The following is a 13879-nucleotide window of genomic DNA, read 5'->3' as shown; positions in this document are numbered from 1 at the left end:
TTTTATACTGTAAATGAGACATTTTAAATAGTCCTGTAGCCCATGCCTATTTTTTCCTCAGAAAAAGAAAAGCTGCCTTCATGACATCCCCTCTTGTTTCAGATTTCCACAGTGTCACTTTGAAGCTTCAGAGTCAGGATCTTACTTTCTTCAAAAAATACACCCCTGAAGGTACCTCCCATCCCCCCCACCCCCACAATCCTGCTGATTTCTTTTCCAGTGCCAGGTTGCATGATCAGGTCCCATCTCCTAGGGCTGTTGTTTCTTTTGTCCATCTATTGATCGTTAGTTTAGAATAGATAACATGAACCAGTTCTGGAACCACTACTAGGAGGAACACAAGCTCTTCACTACAATCACACAGCAGGAAAGAAAGAGATAACTCAATTCATCCCTGGTGCTGGGCCTCCAAAATTGAAAGAACTTGGCACAACTGGAGCACTGAATTTGTATCCTCCATGCTTCTCAATCATTTTGGATTCTAGAAAACAAAATTTTAATAGGGCATTCAATCATCTACTAACTTGGGGAGAAACTGACAAAACATTAAACAAGCCAGTAGCTTAACCATCGTAAGTGGCCAGGAAGTTCCAAAGCTCATGTTTTCTCCAATGTATAGGGGCAAGGGAGCATGCATTATGTAGAGAATAAAATCTCTTTTATTGTATGCCGTACACTTCTTAGCCAATTTTCATTTCCCATTGTTAAGAAAAAAATTTTCTTTTTTTTTTTTTTGAGGCGAAGTCTGGCTCTGTTGCCCAGGCTGGAGTGCAGTGGCACAATCTTGGCTCACTGCAACCTCTACCTCCCAGGTACAAGCCATCACGCCCAGGTAACTTTTTGTATTTTTAGTAGAGGCAGGGTTTCACCATGTTGGCCAGGTTGGTCTAGAACTCCTAACCTCAAGTGAGTGATCCATCCGCCTCAGGAGTCAGGAGTTTTCGAGACCAGCCTGGCCAACATAGTGAAACCTCGTCTCTACTAAAAATACAAAAATTAGTTGGGTGTGGTGGTGCGCACCTGTAATCTCAGCTACTCAGAAAGCTGAGGCACGAGAATCACTTGAAATCGGGAGATGGAGGTGGCAGTGAGCTGAGACTGCACCACTGCACTCCAGCCTGGGTGACAGAGTGAACTCTGTCTCAAAAAAAATAAATTAACAAAATAATTTTTTTAATTTATAAAAAAATAACGTCTATAGATAATTGTTGTGCATTAACAGTGGTATATAACCTAAAATGTACTTTTATTTTTGTTTTTATTTCTTTAAAGATAGAGTCTCGCTCTGTCTCCCAGGCTGGAGTGCAGTGGCACGATGTTGGCTCACTGCAACCTCTGCCTCCCAGGTTCGAGCGATTCTCCTGCCTCAGCTTCCCAAGTAGCTGGGACTACAGGTGCGTGCCACCACGTTCAGCTAATTTTTGTGTTTTTTAGTAGAGATGGGGTTTCACTATATGTTGGCCAGGCTGGTCTCGAACTCCTGAACTCAAGTGATCCGCCAGGCTCAGCCTCCCAAAGTGCTGGGATTATAGGCATGAGCCACTGCACCTGGCCTAAAATGTGCTTTTAAAAATTACACACCACACAGAAACATTTGAAGATGAAAAGACATGTCTGGGAGCTATTTAACTTCCTAAGTTTTTACGTTTTTGGAGACGGGGTCTCACTCTGGCACCCAGGCTAGAGTACAGTGGCACAATAATGGCTCACTGTAACCTACACCTCCCAGGTTCAAGTGGTCCTCCAGCCTCAGCCTCCCAAGTAGCTGGGACTACAGGCATGCACCACCATGCCTGGCTAATTTTGTTTATTTTTTGTAGAGATGATGACTCACTATGTTGCCCAGGCTGAACTTCAACTTCCAAACTCAAGCAACCCTCCTCCCTTGGCCTCCCAAAGTGTTGGTATTACAGGCATGAGCCACCACGCCTGGCCAAGTATTTACTTTTTTTTTTTTTTTTTTTTTTGAGATGGAGTTTCACTCTTGTTGCCCAGGCTGGAGTGCAATGGCGTGATCTCGGCTCACCGCAACCTCCACCTCCCAGGTTCAAGCGATCCTCCTGTCGCAGCCTCCCAAGTAGCTGGGATTACAGGCATGTGCCACCATGCCCAGCTAATTTTGTATTTTCAGTAGAGACAGGGTTTCTCCACATTGGTCAGGCTAGTCTTGAACTCTCAACCTCAGGTGATCCACCCACCTCGGCCTCCCAAAGTGCTGGGATTACAGGTTTCAGCCACTGCGCTCGGCTTAGGTGTTTACATTTTTAACAGAATTTTCTATTATCTAACCATCACCATGAGCTAAAGTAATTGCATACTGAAAGTACATTTTTTTTTTTTTGAGACTGAGTTTTGCTCTTGTCACCCAGGCTGGAGTGCAATGGTGTGATCTCGGCTCACTGCAATCTCCGCCTCCTGGATTCAAGAACTTGCCTGCCCCAGCCTCTCAAGTAGCTGGGATTACAAGCATGCGCCACCACGTCTGGCTGCGTTCTCTAGTTTTGTTTTTGTTTTTTTGGAGATGGAGTCTCGCTCTGTTGCTCAGGATGGAGTACAGTGGTGCAATCTCAACTCACTGCAACCTCAACTCACTGCAACCTCCACCTCCTAGGTTCAAGCAATTCTCCTGCCTCAGCCTTCTGAGTAGCTGGGAATATAGGCATGTGCCACCATGCCCTGCGAATGTTTTGTATTTTAGTAGAGACAGTTTTGTCATGTTGCCCAGCCTGGTCTCAGACTCCTGAGCTCAGGCAGTCCACCCACCGTGGCCTCCCAAAGTGCTGGAATTACAGGCATGAGCCACCACGCCTGGCCCAACCATACTTAAAAATAAGCAAACTGGGGCTGGGCATGGTGGCTCACACCTGTACTCTCAGCACTTTGGGAGGCCAAGGCGGGCAGATCACAAGGTCAGGGGATCAGTATCATGGCTAACACAGCAAAACCCCGTCTCTACTAAAAATACAAAAAATTAGCCGGGTGTAGTGGCGGGTGCCTGTAGTTCCAGCTACTTGGGAGGCTGAGGCAGGAGAATGGCGTGAACCTGGGATGCAGAGGTTGCCGTGAGCTGACATTGCGCCACTGTACTCCAGCCTGGGCGACAGACCAAAGCACCATCTCAAAAAAAAAAAAAAAAAAAAAAAAGGCAAACTGTAGCCAAAGCCAAAAGTAAGTTATCAGTTATCCTGTATTAAATCCCTTAGATTAAATTCCTATCACCTGCAACAACTAACTATACCTTTTATATCATCTTAAATCATATAAAATTAAAAACCTGTAAAATTTTAAAACTATAAAAGTCACTAATTAAAGAGAAGTTACGGTTAATTAACATACCATGGGCTGCTCTTCTTTGATCAGCCAGAGTTGCTATGTCCTGTAACTGTTTTCTTTGTTCTTCATTAAGACCGTGAGTCAGTGCCTGATACCACACAGGATTACGATTTTGAATAGCTATCAAAAAACAAAAACAAGGGCAAAACAACCTGAATAAGAGAGGTTTGGTAGCTCTGTTCTATTCTACTCCTCCTACTCCATCCCGAGCCAATACTGAAATTCTGATCTATTTTATATTCTCCCAATAATTTCTAAAATTACTGTATTTGTGAAACAACAAATACAGGAATAAAAATTAATTACAGCTTATCTTTATGCCTCCAAAAACTCTAATCATTCTTACGATCCATCTCTCTAGCAAATAAGGATTCAGAGCCTAACTAGTTCTTATATAGTTAAGTAACAGACTAGGGAGACTTCAGGAATAAAGCTAACCCAACCATCTTAAAAGATTCAGAGCTAAAGCAACTTGAAAATCATCAAGGCTACTCTGGTACATGGGCCCTGTGTTAGGAACCATCCTTTAGCGAATAACATGGGGTGTTTGTCTACCAAGTACGAGGCACAGACACAAGTTAGGCACCTCAATCAGTTCTTGTTGCCATGTAGCTCAGAAATCAGCACTTTGTGCTTCTGCAACCTTGCATCAAAACTGCCTTGTCATGGGCTTAGAAGACTCAAATCCCTGGTTATCAGATAATGTATTATATCAAAGAATATATTCATCAGTTCCCAATGCATAGGAAATGATTTATAACAGCAATTAACTCTGAGAGGAAAGGATGTTTCAAATACAGGGGAAATTTAATTTCTTAACGTGGATGGTAAAACACAGATGCTATGCCCTGTTGAAATCCAAGTAAATGATGGTAAAAACCAACCGGAACATAGTATTCTGAAGCCACATACACTGACACATTACAGGAATAGTGGACTTTTCCTGGAATATTTAACAGTGTATATGGCTCCAGAATCCTAGGCATATATAATTCAAAAATCTCAAGGTTAAATAAGTTGTTTAAAGCTAAAAATTTGATCATGCCAAAGGTGTTAATTTAGTAATAATAGATTAAATTAGTTAACATATCATAGAATATAGGAAAAAAAGAATTATAAGATCATATGCCATAAATGTTAATATACTCTAACAGGTAAGTATAGGTTTGGGCAGGGAAAAAAGATACACACAAATAATAACATACAACAAACAGGTATACATGTAAGAGTGGTTGCTTCTGAGGAAAGCTGGGAGACTGGGAATCAGAAGTAGCAAAGAGGCACTGTCACTGTATACTTTTTTGAACTACATTATTTTCCTATAATCTTTCAAAATTACAATCTAAATGTAAAATAACAGGATGAATAAATAATACTCAGAAACTATGGCAACCTTAGAAATAATTTTGGTTACTTTGCCTTACAAGCCTTTTCTAGTCTGGGTTTGACATCCTCCAAACTCTTCCTTTAAAGGGCAGAAACTACAACAGATTTGTTCAATGAAATGGATCCACATGTAATAAGTTGACTAACTTTGAAAGATAGCTTTAAATATCTGATACTCATCAACAGGGTTATCTTCATCATCAATGATTGTGGAATAGCCTTCCAGAGCAGTCTCTTCAGCATCATCTTCTTCCCAATCTTCATCATCTCCATCCTCACCAGCCTGCTTAGCCAGAATCTCCAAATATTCTTGCCCATCTTCATCAATATCATCTTCATCACTCCCCAGTTCCTCTGCCAAGTCATAATATAAGTACTTTCATAACAATGAGATCTTTTGTTACTCAGCAAATTGACAATCATCTCAATCACTGTCAGTAAATTACAAGTCACAACTGACAAGAGAGAGCTCTAGGAATTGGGGTTTAAATACATGTTCAACAATGAACAGAAATGAAAATTCCCATAGGAGTCCAAGAAAACCAACCTTGATTTAATGTATTCTTGATACCAGATATCTGAAAAAGGACTGCATATTATGAACACACTACCGTTAACACCCACCAAACCTTTTATAAGATTTTTTTAAAAGGCTAAGTTAGTAAATGATAAAAGACAAAAATGGCAATAGCTTATCTTATGTTGAAACCCTTACAATAATTTATCTTAATATTCTATCAATTTATACACTGATAGTGTACCGTCTTATAGATAAAATGTATTTATCAACATTTAATTAACATAAAGAGCGATAATCTCTCACTCTTAAAACAGGTATGCTTAGGTTTTAGAATTAATAGACGATAGGATGGATGTCTCCAATAAATTTAGTTAACATTAAGACCATAAATCCTTAGTAGTTTAAAAATAAAATGAAAACCCCATAAATCTTGTAATAGTAAATATAATGATGTGTGTACCTTTGTTAATACTGTTAATTCAGTGCCATCTGCCAAGCCCTATGTTAAGTGTCAAGGATTCCCTCATGTAATCCCCACAACTTTTTTTAAGAAATGGGGTTTCGGCCGGGCGCGGTGGCTCAAGCCTGTAATCCCAGCACTTTGGGAGGCCGAGACGGGCAGATCATGAGGTCAGGAGATTGAGACCATCCTGGCTAACACAGTGAAACCCTGTCTCTACTAAAATACAAAAAACTAGCCGGGCGAGGTGGCGGGCGCCTGTAGTCCCAGCTACTCAGGAGGCTGAGGCAGGAGAATGGCGTGAACCCAGGAGGCAGAGCTGCAGTGAGCTGAGATCCAGCCACTGCACTCCAGCCTGGGCGACAGAGTGAGACTCTGTCTCAAAAAAAAAAAAAAAAAGAAAGAAAGAAAGAAATGGGGTTTCAGGGCAGGGTGCAGTGGCTCACGCCTATAATCCCAGCACTTTGGGAGGCCCTGGAGGGTGAATCATCTGAGGCCAGGAGTTCGAGACCAGCCTGGCCAACATAGTGAAATCCCGTCTCTACTAAAAATACAAAAATAAGACTGGCATGGCGGCACGCACCTATAATCCCAGGTATTTGGGAGGCTGAGGCAAGAGAATTGCTTGAACCCAGAAGGCAGAGGTTGCAGTGAGCCAAGATCGTGCCACTGTACTCCAGGCTGGGCAACAGGAGCCAAACTCTGTCTCAAAAACGAAACAAAACAAAACAAAAAGAAATGGGGTTTCACTATGTTGCCCAGGCTGGAATCAAACTCCTGGGCTCAAGCGAATCTGATTCCTCAGAGTCCCAAGTAGCTGGGACTACAGACTCATGCCACCTTATAAAAATTTACAAAAAAGGTTCATGTCACTTTATAAAAAAGGGAGCTATAATCTCTCGCTCTTAAGTGGACTCAGCACTTTTGTGAGAACTCTATTATTATATACAGAATTATTTGGCTTTGTAATACTTTCCCACAGTCGGATAGAAAACTTTTGAAGAACTGCATGACATCTCATTCATCTTTGTATCTACAGTGCTGAGAATGTATAAAATTAACAAATCTTTGTTGACTGCATACTATAATGATTTGAACTGCTCTACATGTTGGTGATACAGCTGAAGTTCCTGATTACATCACTCTAGTTAGAAGATAGGAAGCCTTTTCTGTGAATGAAAGCATTTGGGTATGATCCCACATACATACTTGGGAGAAGGGCTAGTGATGTTTTTTTCTTTTTCTTCTTTGTTTTTTTTTTTATTCTGAGACGGAGTCTCGCTCTGTTGTCCAGGCTGGAGTGCAGTGATGCATGCAATCTTGGCTCACTGCAACCTCTGCCTCATGAGTTCAAGTGATTCTCCTGCCTCAGCCTCCCAAGTAGCTGGGACTACAAGTGCCCACCACTACACCCAGCTAATGTTTGTAATTTTAGTAGAGGTGGGGTTTCACCATACTGGCCAGGCTGGTCTCGAACTCCTGACCTTGTAATCCACCTGCCTCGGCCTCCCAAAATGCTGGGATTACAGGCATGAGCCACTGCGCCCGGCCCAGTCTGGTTATATTTCTAAGTAGATACATTTCGTCTTCTTCCACTGAAAATCCCTTACCAGTTTCATCATCATCTTCAGCTTCATCATCATCATCACTGTCATTCTCGTGTTCTGCATGGCAGGCATATGCTCTTTTCAATCCATTAAATAAAAGGATAAAAGCTGGCAAAATCTGTCCAGAAACCTGATTTAAAACCTGAGGTATCTGTTCCATATCAATAAGAGCACAGAGTCCGAGAACACACATCTTTCTGTCATGAAGCCTTAAAAAGAAAGAAAGAAAAAAATTCTGTTTTCTTTTCTTAAGCAGAGTTCCTCGCAAAGCAAATATAGTAAAATTGCAATATGTGTCACTTACCCCAAGAAACAGTCAACATCATTAAGCCACTGTGTAATAAAATGATTTGTAACTGGTTCAACATTATTAGGGAAACGAAGATTTTCTAAGGTATTGAGTAGTAGGTGTGGATTATAATACAAAGCTGCAATTGCAACTTGCAGACACATAGTTCGAAGTTCACTTGTCTTAACCTCTCTTGTCAGTCTTTCTAAGGCTGCTTCCACGAATAAGGGAATGCACTACAAAAAAAGATAGCAAGATATTCTAAGACTATAATTAATAGCATGCAAACTATTCTAAAAATATTAACTTCTTTGTTGCCTCAATTAACCCTATTGTAGCATTACATGACCAATATTTATTGCTGAGGCACTGTACTGGGAAATCTAATTTTAGAGAAAGTCTAGTAGTCTTCATGGAGCTATTAAAAGCTCAAGACGGGCCGAGCACCTGTAATCCCAGTACTTTGGGAGGCTGAGGCGGGCGGATCACAAGGTCAGGAGATGGAGACCATCCTGGCTAATATGGTGAAACCCCGTCTCTACTGAAAATACAAAAAATTAGTTGGGCGCGGTGGTGGGTGACTGTAGTTCCCGGCTACTTGGGAGGCTGAGGAAGGAGAATGCGTGAACCTGGGAGGTGGAGCTTGCAGTGAGTCAAGATCACGCCACTGCACTCCAGCCTGGGCGACACAGAGAGAATCCATCTCAAAAAAATATATAAAATAAATAAAATAAAATAAATAAATTTTAAAAGCTCACGACAATATCAATCATGCCTTCACAATGTTCCTATTAAAACTGACCATGGGCCGGGTGATGTGGCTCACGCCTGTAATCCCAGCACTTTGGGAGTCTGGGGCAGGCAGAACACTTGAGGTCAGGAGTTTGAGACTAGCCTGGCCAAAATGGCAAAACCCCATCTCTACTAAAAATATAAAAAATTAGCCGGGCATGGTGGCAGGTGCCTGTAATCCCAGCTACTCTGGAGGCTGAGGCAGAGAACTGCTTGAACCCGGAGGCAGAGGTTGCAGTGAGTTGAGATTGCGCCACTGCACTCCAGCCTGGGCGACACAGCAAGAGGTCTCAAAAGAAAAAAAAAAAAAAAAACTGACCATGGAAATTTAATTACTAAAGCTATCCAAAAAATCTTAAGCCAAAATTTACCTTTCATGATAACAAAGTAGCCATAAAACTTAGTCCAATTCCTATGTATTAAACATATGATCATTGTTATATATTAAATTGTAAACTAAAAATATTGTTTAGATGTCTCAAAAAACAAAAACATACAGAATATGCAACAAATGCCAAAAAATGAAGCAAGTGGAAGGAAAAGATTACCCCTCTGAACTACAAATCATCATTAGCCTCACTGACCTGGTCAATGCCACGCCCTTTGCACTGCAGAATGATGACCTCTAACAATTTTGCTGCATGACACTCTGCATCTTCTCCTGCAACTCCTGTAAGAACCTAATCAACACAGAATATAAACTGCAGTAAGGCTTTATCCTGATTTAGATATCTAAATCAAGGAAACAATTTCCTACCCTTTGTACAGGCTCTGAGTATTACCTGAAGTATCCTAATTAATACGAGTAACTGCAATGTTCACTGCACAGATGAAAGTCTAAAGGATCTGGATAGCTCTGAGGATCTGGAGCTGTCTGCCTCCTATCTTTCATAGTCTAGCCCTCTGGCCCTTTGTCTTTGTGATCAAAGTACCTATCCTGTAGTGCCATTCTGGATTACAGCAAGTTGACAACCACTAACTTCTCATACACAGGTGGTAGCTAAAACGCCTAACCTTTCTCCTGTAAAGAACTACTTTCTAGGAGTAGTTTCTAGGAAACTCTTCTCTCTTTGAAAAAGAAAACAACAATAACAAACAAAAAAAAAACAGTAGGGGAGAAAGGAATGGAGGGAGGAAGAGGCAGCCTTTTGAGGGCAAATGTGGCCCTACGAACTCCACGTAAGAAACAAACATGGACTTAAAAGCTAGTGAAAACTAGATGACTATAAACATTATGAATAAGTGTTCAGGAATAGAAATGTAGATAGTATAGGTATATCTCTGTTCCCAGAATATTAATAATATAATTGGCAGTAAACAATGACTAACATAACTAGATGATTATGTGTGCCTTTGTGTTCAGAAGGGAAAGAGATGAGTGAAAGAAATCTAAAAACTTCATGGAGCAAATCATTTTCTAACGACCTACAACAGACATTGCTAGAAATTAAAATACTACCAATTACAGTGACTTTGATACTGATGGACTGCAGTTTATTTGTTTCCCCAACCAAACTGAAGGGAGACATTCATTCCCTATTGCTTGTTGTAAACCTACAGCTGCTAAGCTTTTCCTTTATAAAACATCTCTATCCATTCCTAATCCTTTCAAAAATCTCTCAAATTCTTGACCCTTTCCTTCTTTTGATTCCATAAGACTATGTTAGTTAAACTCCAGGCACTCTAAAATTCAAAAACAAATTCCAAGTGTCAGAGGGCACACAAAAGACATGTATTTATCAAAGCTGTGGCATCTAGGGACCAATGACTTTTAACTTTTAAAGCCCTTAATTCTGTCAGATCTATGTTTACACGTTTATTACTACAATGTAGTATCACATGAGTCCTCACAATTTCATACATTTTATAGCAGAAGCCTCATGAAATCTGATATATAAAAACGACCTACCTTTTTGCACATACTGTATATCATTTCAAGATACTTGGTGTCAGACAGAAGTGTGTCTGTATCAACTGTTACATAATTATGAAGGAGGGGCATCATATCTATATTAATAAAAAACATCAGTTATACATCTTTAGTAATACAAATGCTTTATCTTTGTTTTTGAAAAATTTCCTTAGAAAAAGGCAAATCTATGAGATCACTTTGTCTCTAACGTTCACCTTTTTTGGGGGGAGGGGTGGACACTCTCACTCTGTTGCCCAGGATGGAGTGCAGTGGTGTGATTAAAACTCACTGTAACCCCAAACCCTGGACTCAGGTGATCCTCCCACCTTAGCTTCCCAGGTAGCTGGGACTACAGGCACACTCCAGCTCGCCTGATTAATTTAAAAGTGTTTTTAGAGACAGGGTCTAATAGCCCAGGCTGGTTGAGAACTTCTGGACTGAAGTGCTTTCCTGCCTTCCCAAAGTGCTGGGATTACAGGCGTGATCCACTAAGCCTGGGCTTAACATTCAGTTTTAATTAAAATATATTCATTTATAATTAAATGCAGAAATGAACCTATTATGAAAGTGATTTTCTTTGTACTTAGTTAAACATAAAATTATAGACACATTTTTACATTTATATGGAGAAGATTATGAGGGGGTATGTGGGTATGTTTGTGTGTTAACAAAGAATAAACCTATAATAACTAAATTATATAGCAGAAATCAATACCATGCGTCACCACTGAGCATTAACTTCTATTGATAACTCTTCCGAACAGTGAAGCAGTCTGAACACTCGAAAGTGTACGTTCAGGCTGGGCACAGTGGCTCAGCCTTTAATCCCAGCACTTCAGGAGGCTAAGGCAGGAGGATCACCTCAGGTCGGGAGTTTGAGACCAGCCTGACCAATATGGAGAAACTCCGTCTCTACTAAAAATACAAAATTAGCCGGGCATGGTGGTACATGCCTGTAATCCCAGCTACTTGGGAGGCTGAGGCAGGAGAATCACTTGAACCCAGGAGGCATAGGTTGCAGTGAGCCGAGATCACGCCATTGCACTCCAGCCTTGGCAACAAGAGTGAAACACCGTCTCAAAAAAAAAAAAAAAGTGTACGTTCAAATGATAAGCTACAAATACAAAGCAGGGAAACCCCTCAGTATTTCCATGCTGATTTGACTCACCTGTAAAGTAATCAAAGCCATCTTGCTGAAAGACTTCAAATACAAGGGGTAGTAGCTGCCACATCTGTGGAGACACTTGTTGACATGTCAAACTGTGCGCTAAAGAGAAGATCTCCTCATAGAATTCTAAAAGAGAATACTGAGTCATTAGGAAAATGCTTGCTCATGTGAAACAGCACTAAATTCTTAGCACAATCAGAGGTATAATACCTAAGACATGCTGTTGTAAAACAGTACCAATGACCTGCAAGCAGATTCCCTCAAGCTGTTGGGTTATCTAAAAGAGAAGAAGAAAAAATCATATGCAGTTACAGCCCAGTAAATGGCTTAGTAAGATAACATATATAATTCAGTACACTTAAATATAAAGTCAATATTGTGAAAAAATTAAGTCTTTGTTTTAAAATGACTTACACATTATGAAACTGTGATCTCAGATAAAAATGGAATGAAATACCATTACATTGAGAAAAACACAAGGAATGGCCAGCTTAAATTTACCTAAAAAGGAAAAAACAACATTCTCAAAAAATGCAAACAACTATGAAAATAAAGGAGTTGGCCGGGTGCGGTGGCTTAAGCCTGTAATCCCAGCAGTTTGGGAAGCCAAGGCAGGTGAATCACCTGAGGTCAGGAGTTTGTCACCAGCCTGGCCAGCATGGTGAAACCCCGTGTCCACTAAAAATACAAAAAATTAGCCAGGCATGGTGGTGGGTGCCTGTAATCCCAGCTACTTGGGAGGCTTAGGTAGGAGAATCTCTTGAACCTGGGAGGCAGAGATTGCAGTGAGTCGAGTGCCATTGCACTCCAGCCTGGGCAACAAGAGCAAAACTCCACCTCAAAAAAAAGGAAAGGAATTACAACCATTCTGAAGATAGCACATCTGTTATGTGCAAATAGAGATTAATCAAGCTCAATGTATGAAAAGTCACTGTCAATGACTTACAGAGAAATTATCTGAAGGAAGGCATTATTGCTACGAATCTCAATAATCCTTAAGTCACCTTAGTTTTTCAAAGTGTATTAGATATAGGGAACCACGGAATCTGAACTCAACCCCCAACTCAAGACTGACAGGAAATACAAATTCCTCTGTAATTGTCAATATAGTCCTAAATTAGACCCCAAATCCCCGAGGGCCATAAGAATGTTAAGGGGAGGAAGGGTAAAATAATATCCACTAATCAGATATAAAAGCAAGACATCCATTTCAAATACACAGAACTTAATACATTTACAACTCCTTAAATAGAATAAACAATTCATCTGTTAAAACATAAAGCACATATAGGATTGGCCATGGCTTCTGCTTATATCCAATTATAATGCAGAATACAAAAACAGTTTACGTGGCTGGTGTGGTGGCTCATGCCTGTAATCTCTGCACTTTGGGAGGCCAATAGAGGTGGATCACTTGAGGCCACCAGTTCCAGACCTGCCTGCCAAAATGGTGAAACCCTATCTCTACTAAAAATAGAAAAATTAGCTGGGCGTGGTGGTGCATGCCTGTAGTCCCAGTTACTCAGGAGGCTGAGGCAGGAGAATCACTTGAACCTGGGAGGCAGAGACTGCAGTGAGCCAAGATGGTGCCACTGTACTCCTGCCTAGGCAACAAAGGGAGACTCCGTCTCAAAATAACAAGCTTAGTGAAAAACCTCATGCTGTAAAAGGCAACGTGCAGATAATCTGAAAACATGTTATTTATGGATAAAAGATATATTACATTCCAAGCATCTGCACAGCAATTATAAACACCAAATTCATGACAGTGTTACTGATACAGGAAGAAAGGAAGTAGGGAAAAGGGGTTAGGAAGTGGTCCCCTGAGGGCTTTCAACTGCATCTATCTGAAATTGTTTTTCTCTTCTCTTTTCTCCTTCCTTTGTTTCTTTTCTGACGCAGTGTCTCGCTCTGTTGCCCAGGCTGGAGTGCAGTGGCGCGATCTTGGCTCACTGCAGCCTCTGCCTCTCAGGTTCAAGTGATTCTCCTGCCTCAGCCTGCCAAGTAGTTGGGATTACAGGTGTCTGTCACCGCGCCCAGCTAATTTTTTGTATTTTTAGTAGAGACAGGGGTTTCACCATGTTGGCTAGGCTGGTCTCGAACTCCTGACCTCAGGTGATCTGCCAACCTTGGCCTCTCAAAGTGCTGGGATTATAGGCATGAGCCACGGCGCCCGGCCGCCCAATAATGGATTTTTTAAAAAATGGAATTATTTAAAACATACAGAAAAGAGTCAATAAGAAGAAAACTATAACCAAAACTTCTTAATCACCTAAACTTTATTACATTTTTAACACTTAAAATATTTCCTTTATGTTAAGAAAAACAATTTCAGGGCCAGGTGCAGTGACCATTGCAATCCAGCCTGGGCAACAGAGCAAGACTCTGTCTCCAAAAAAAAAAAAAAAAAAA

General features: G+C 40.8%; 1 protein-coding gene across 1 annotated transcript in view; it reads right to left on the bottom strand.

Annotated features, from left to right (window-relative positions):
- Nucleotides 1–117: 117 nt before the first annotated feature.
- The window catches only part of IPO7 (importin 7), a 64223-nt gene continuing 50461 nt past the window's right edge, over nucleotides 118–13879 (bottom strand). The window contains exons 17-25 of the mRNA XM_017891442.1: nucleotides 11678–11744; nucleotides 11468–11593; nucleotides 10297–10394; nucleotides 8972–9067; nucleotides 7611–7831; nucleotides 7310–7515; nucleotides 4867–5073; nucleotides 3337–3453; nucleotides 118–481 (exon numbers count right to left, since the gene is read on the bottom strand). Of these exons, the coding sequence (XP_017746931.1) occupies nucleotides 384–481; nucleotides 3337–3453; nucleotides 4867–5073; nucleotides 7310–7515; nucleotides 7611–7831; nucleotides 8972–9067; nucleotides 10297–10394; nucleotides 11468–11593; nucleotides 11678–11744 (1236 nt within the window). The 3' untranslated portion in view covers nucleotides 118–383. The remainder of the gene's footprint in view (nucleotides 482–3336; nucleotides 3454–4866; nucleotides 5074–7309; nucleotides 7516–7610; nucleotides 7832–8971; nucleotides 9068–10296; nucleotides 10395–11467; nucleotides 11594–11677; nucleotides 11745–13879) is intronic.

The sequence above is a fragment of the Rhinopithecus bieti genome, unplaced genomic scaffold (assembly GCF_001698545.2).
Source record: "Rhinopithecus bieti isolate Rb0 unplaced genomic scaffold, ASM169854v2 scaffold_20891, whole genome shotgun sequence".
Classification (NCBI taxonomy): Eukaryota; Metazoa; Chordata; class Mammalia; order Primates; family Cercopithecidae; genus Rhinopithecus; species Rhinopithecus bieti.
This window is presented reverse-complemented; position numbering and strand designations above follow the sequence as displayed.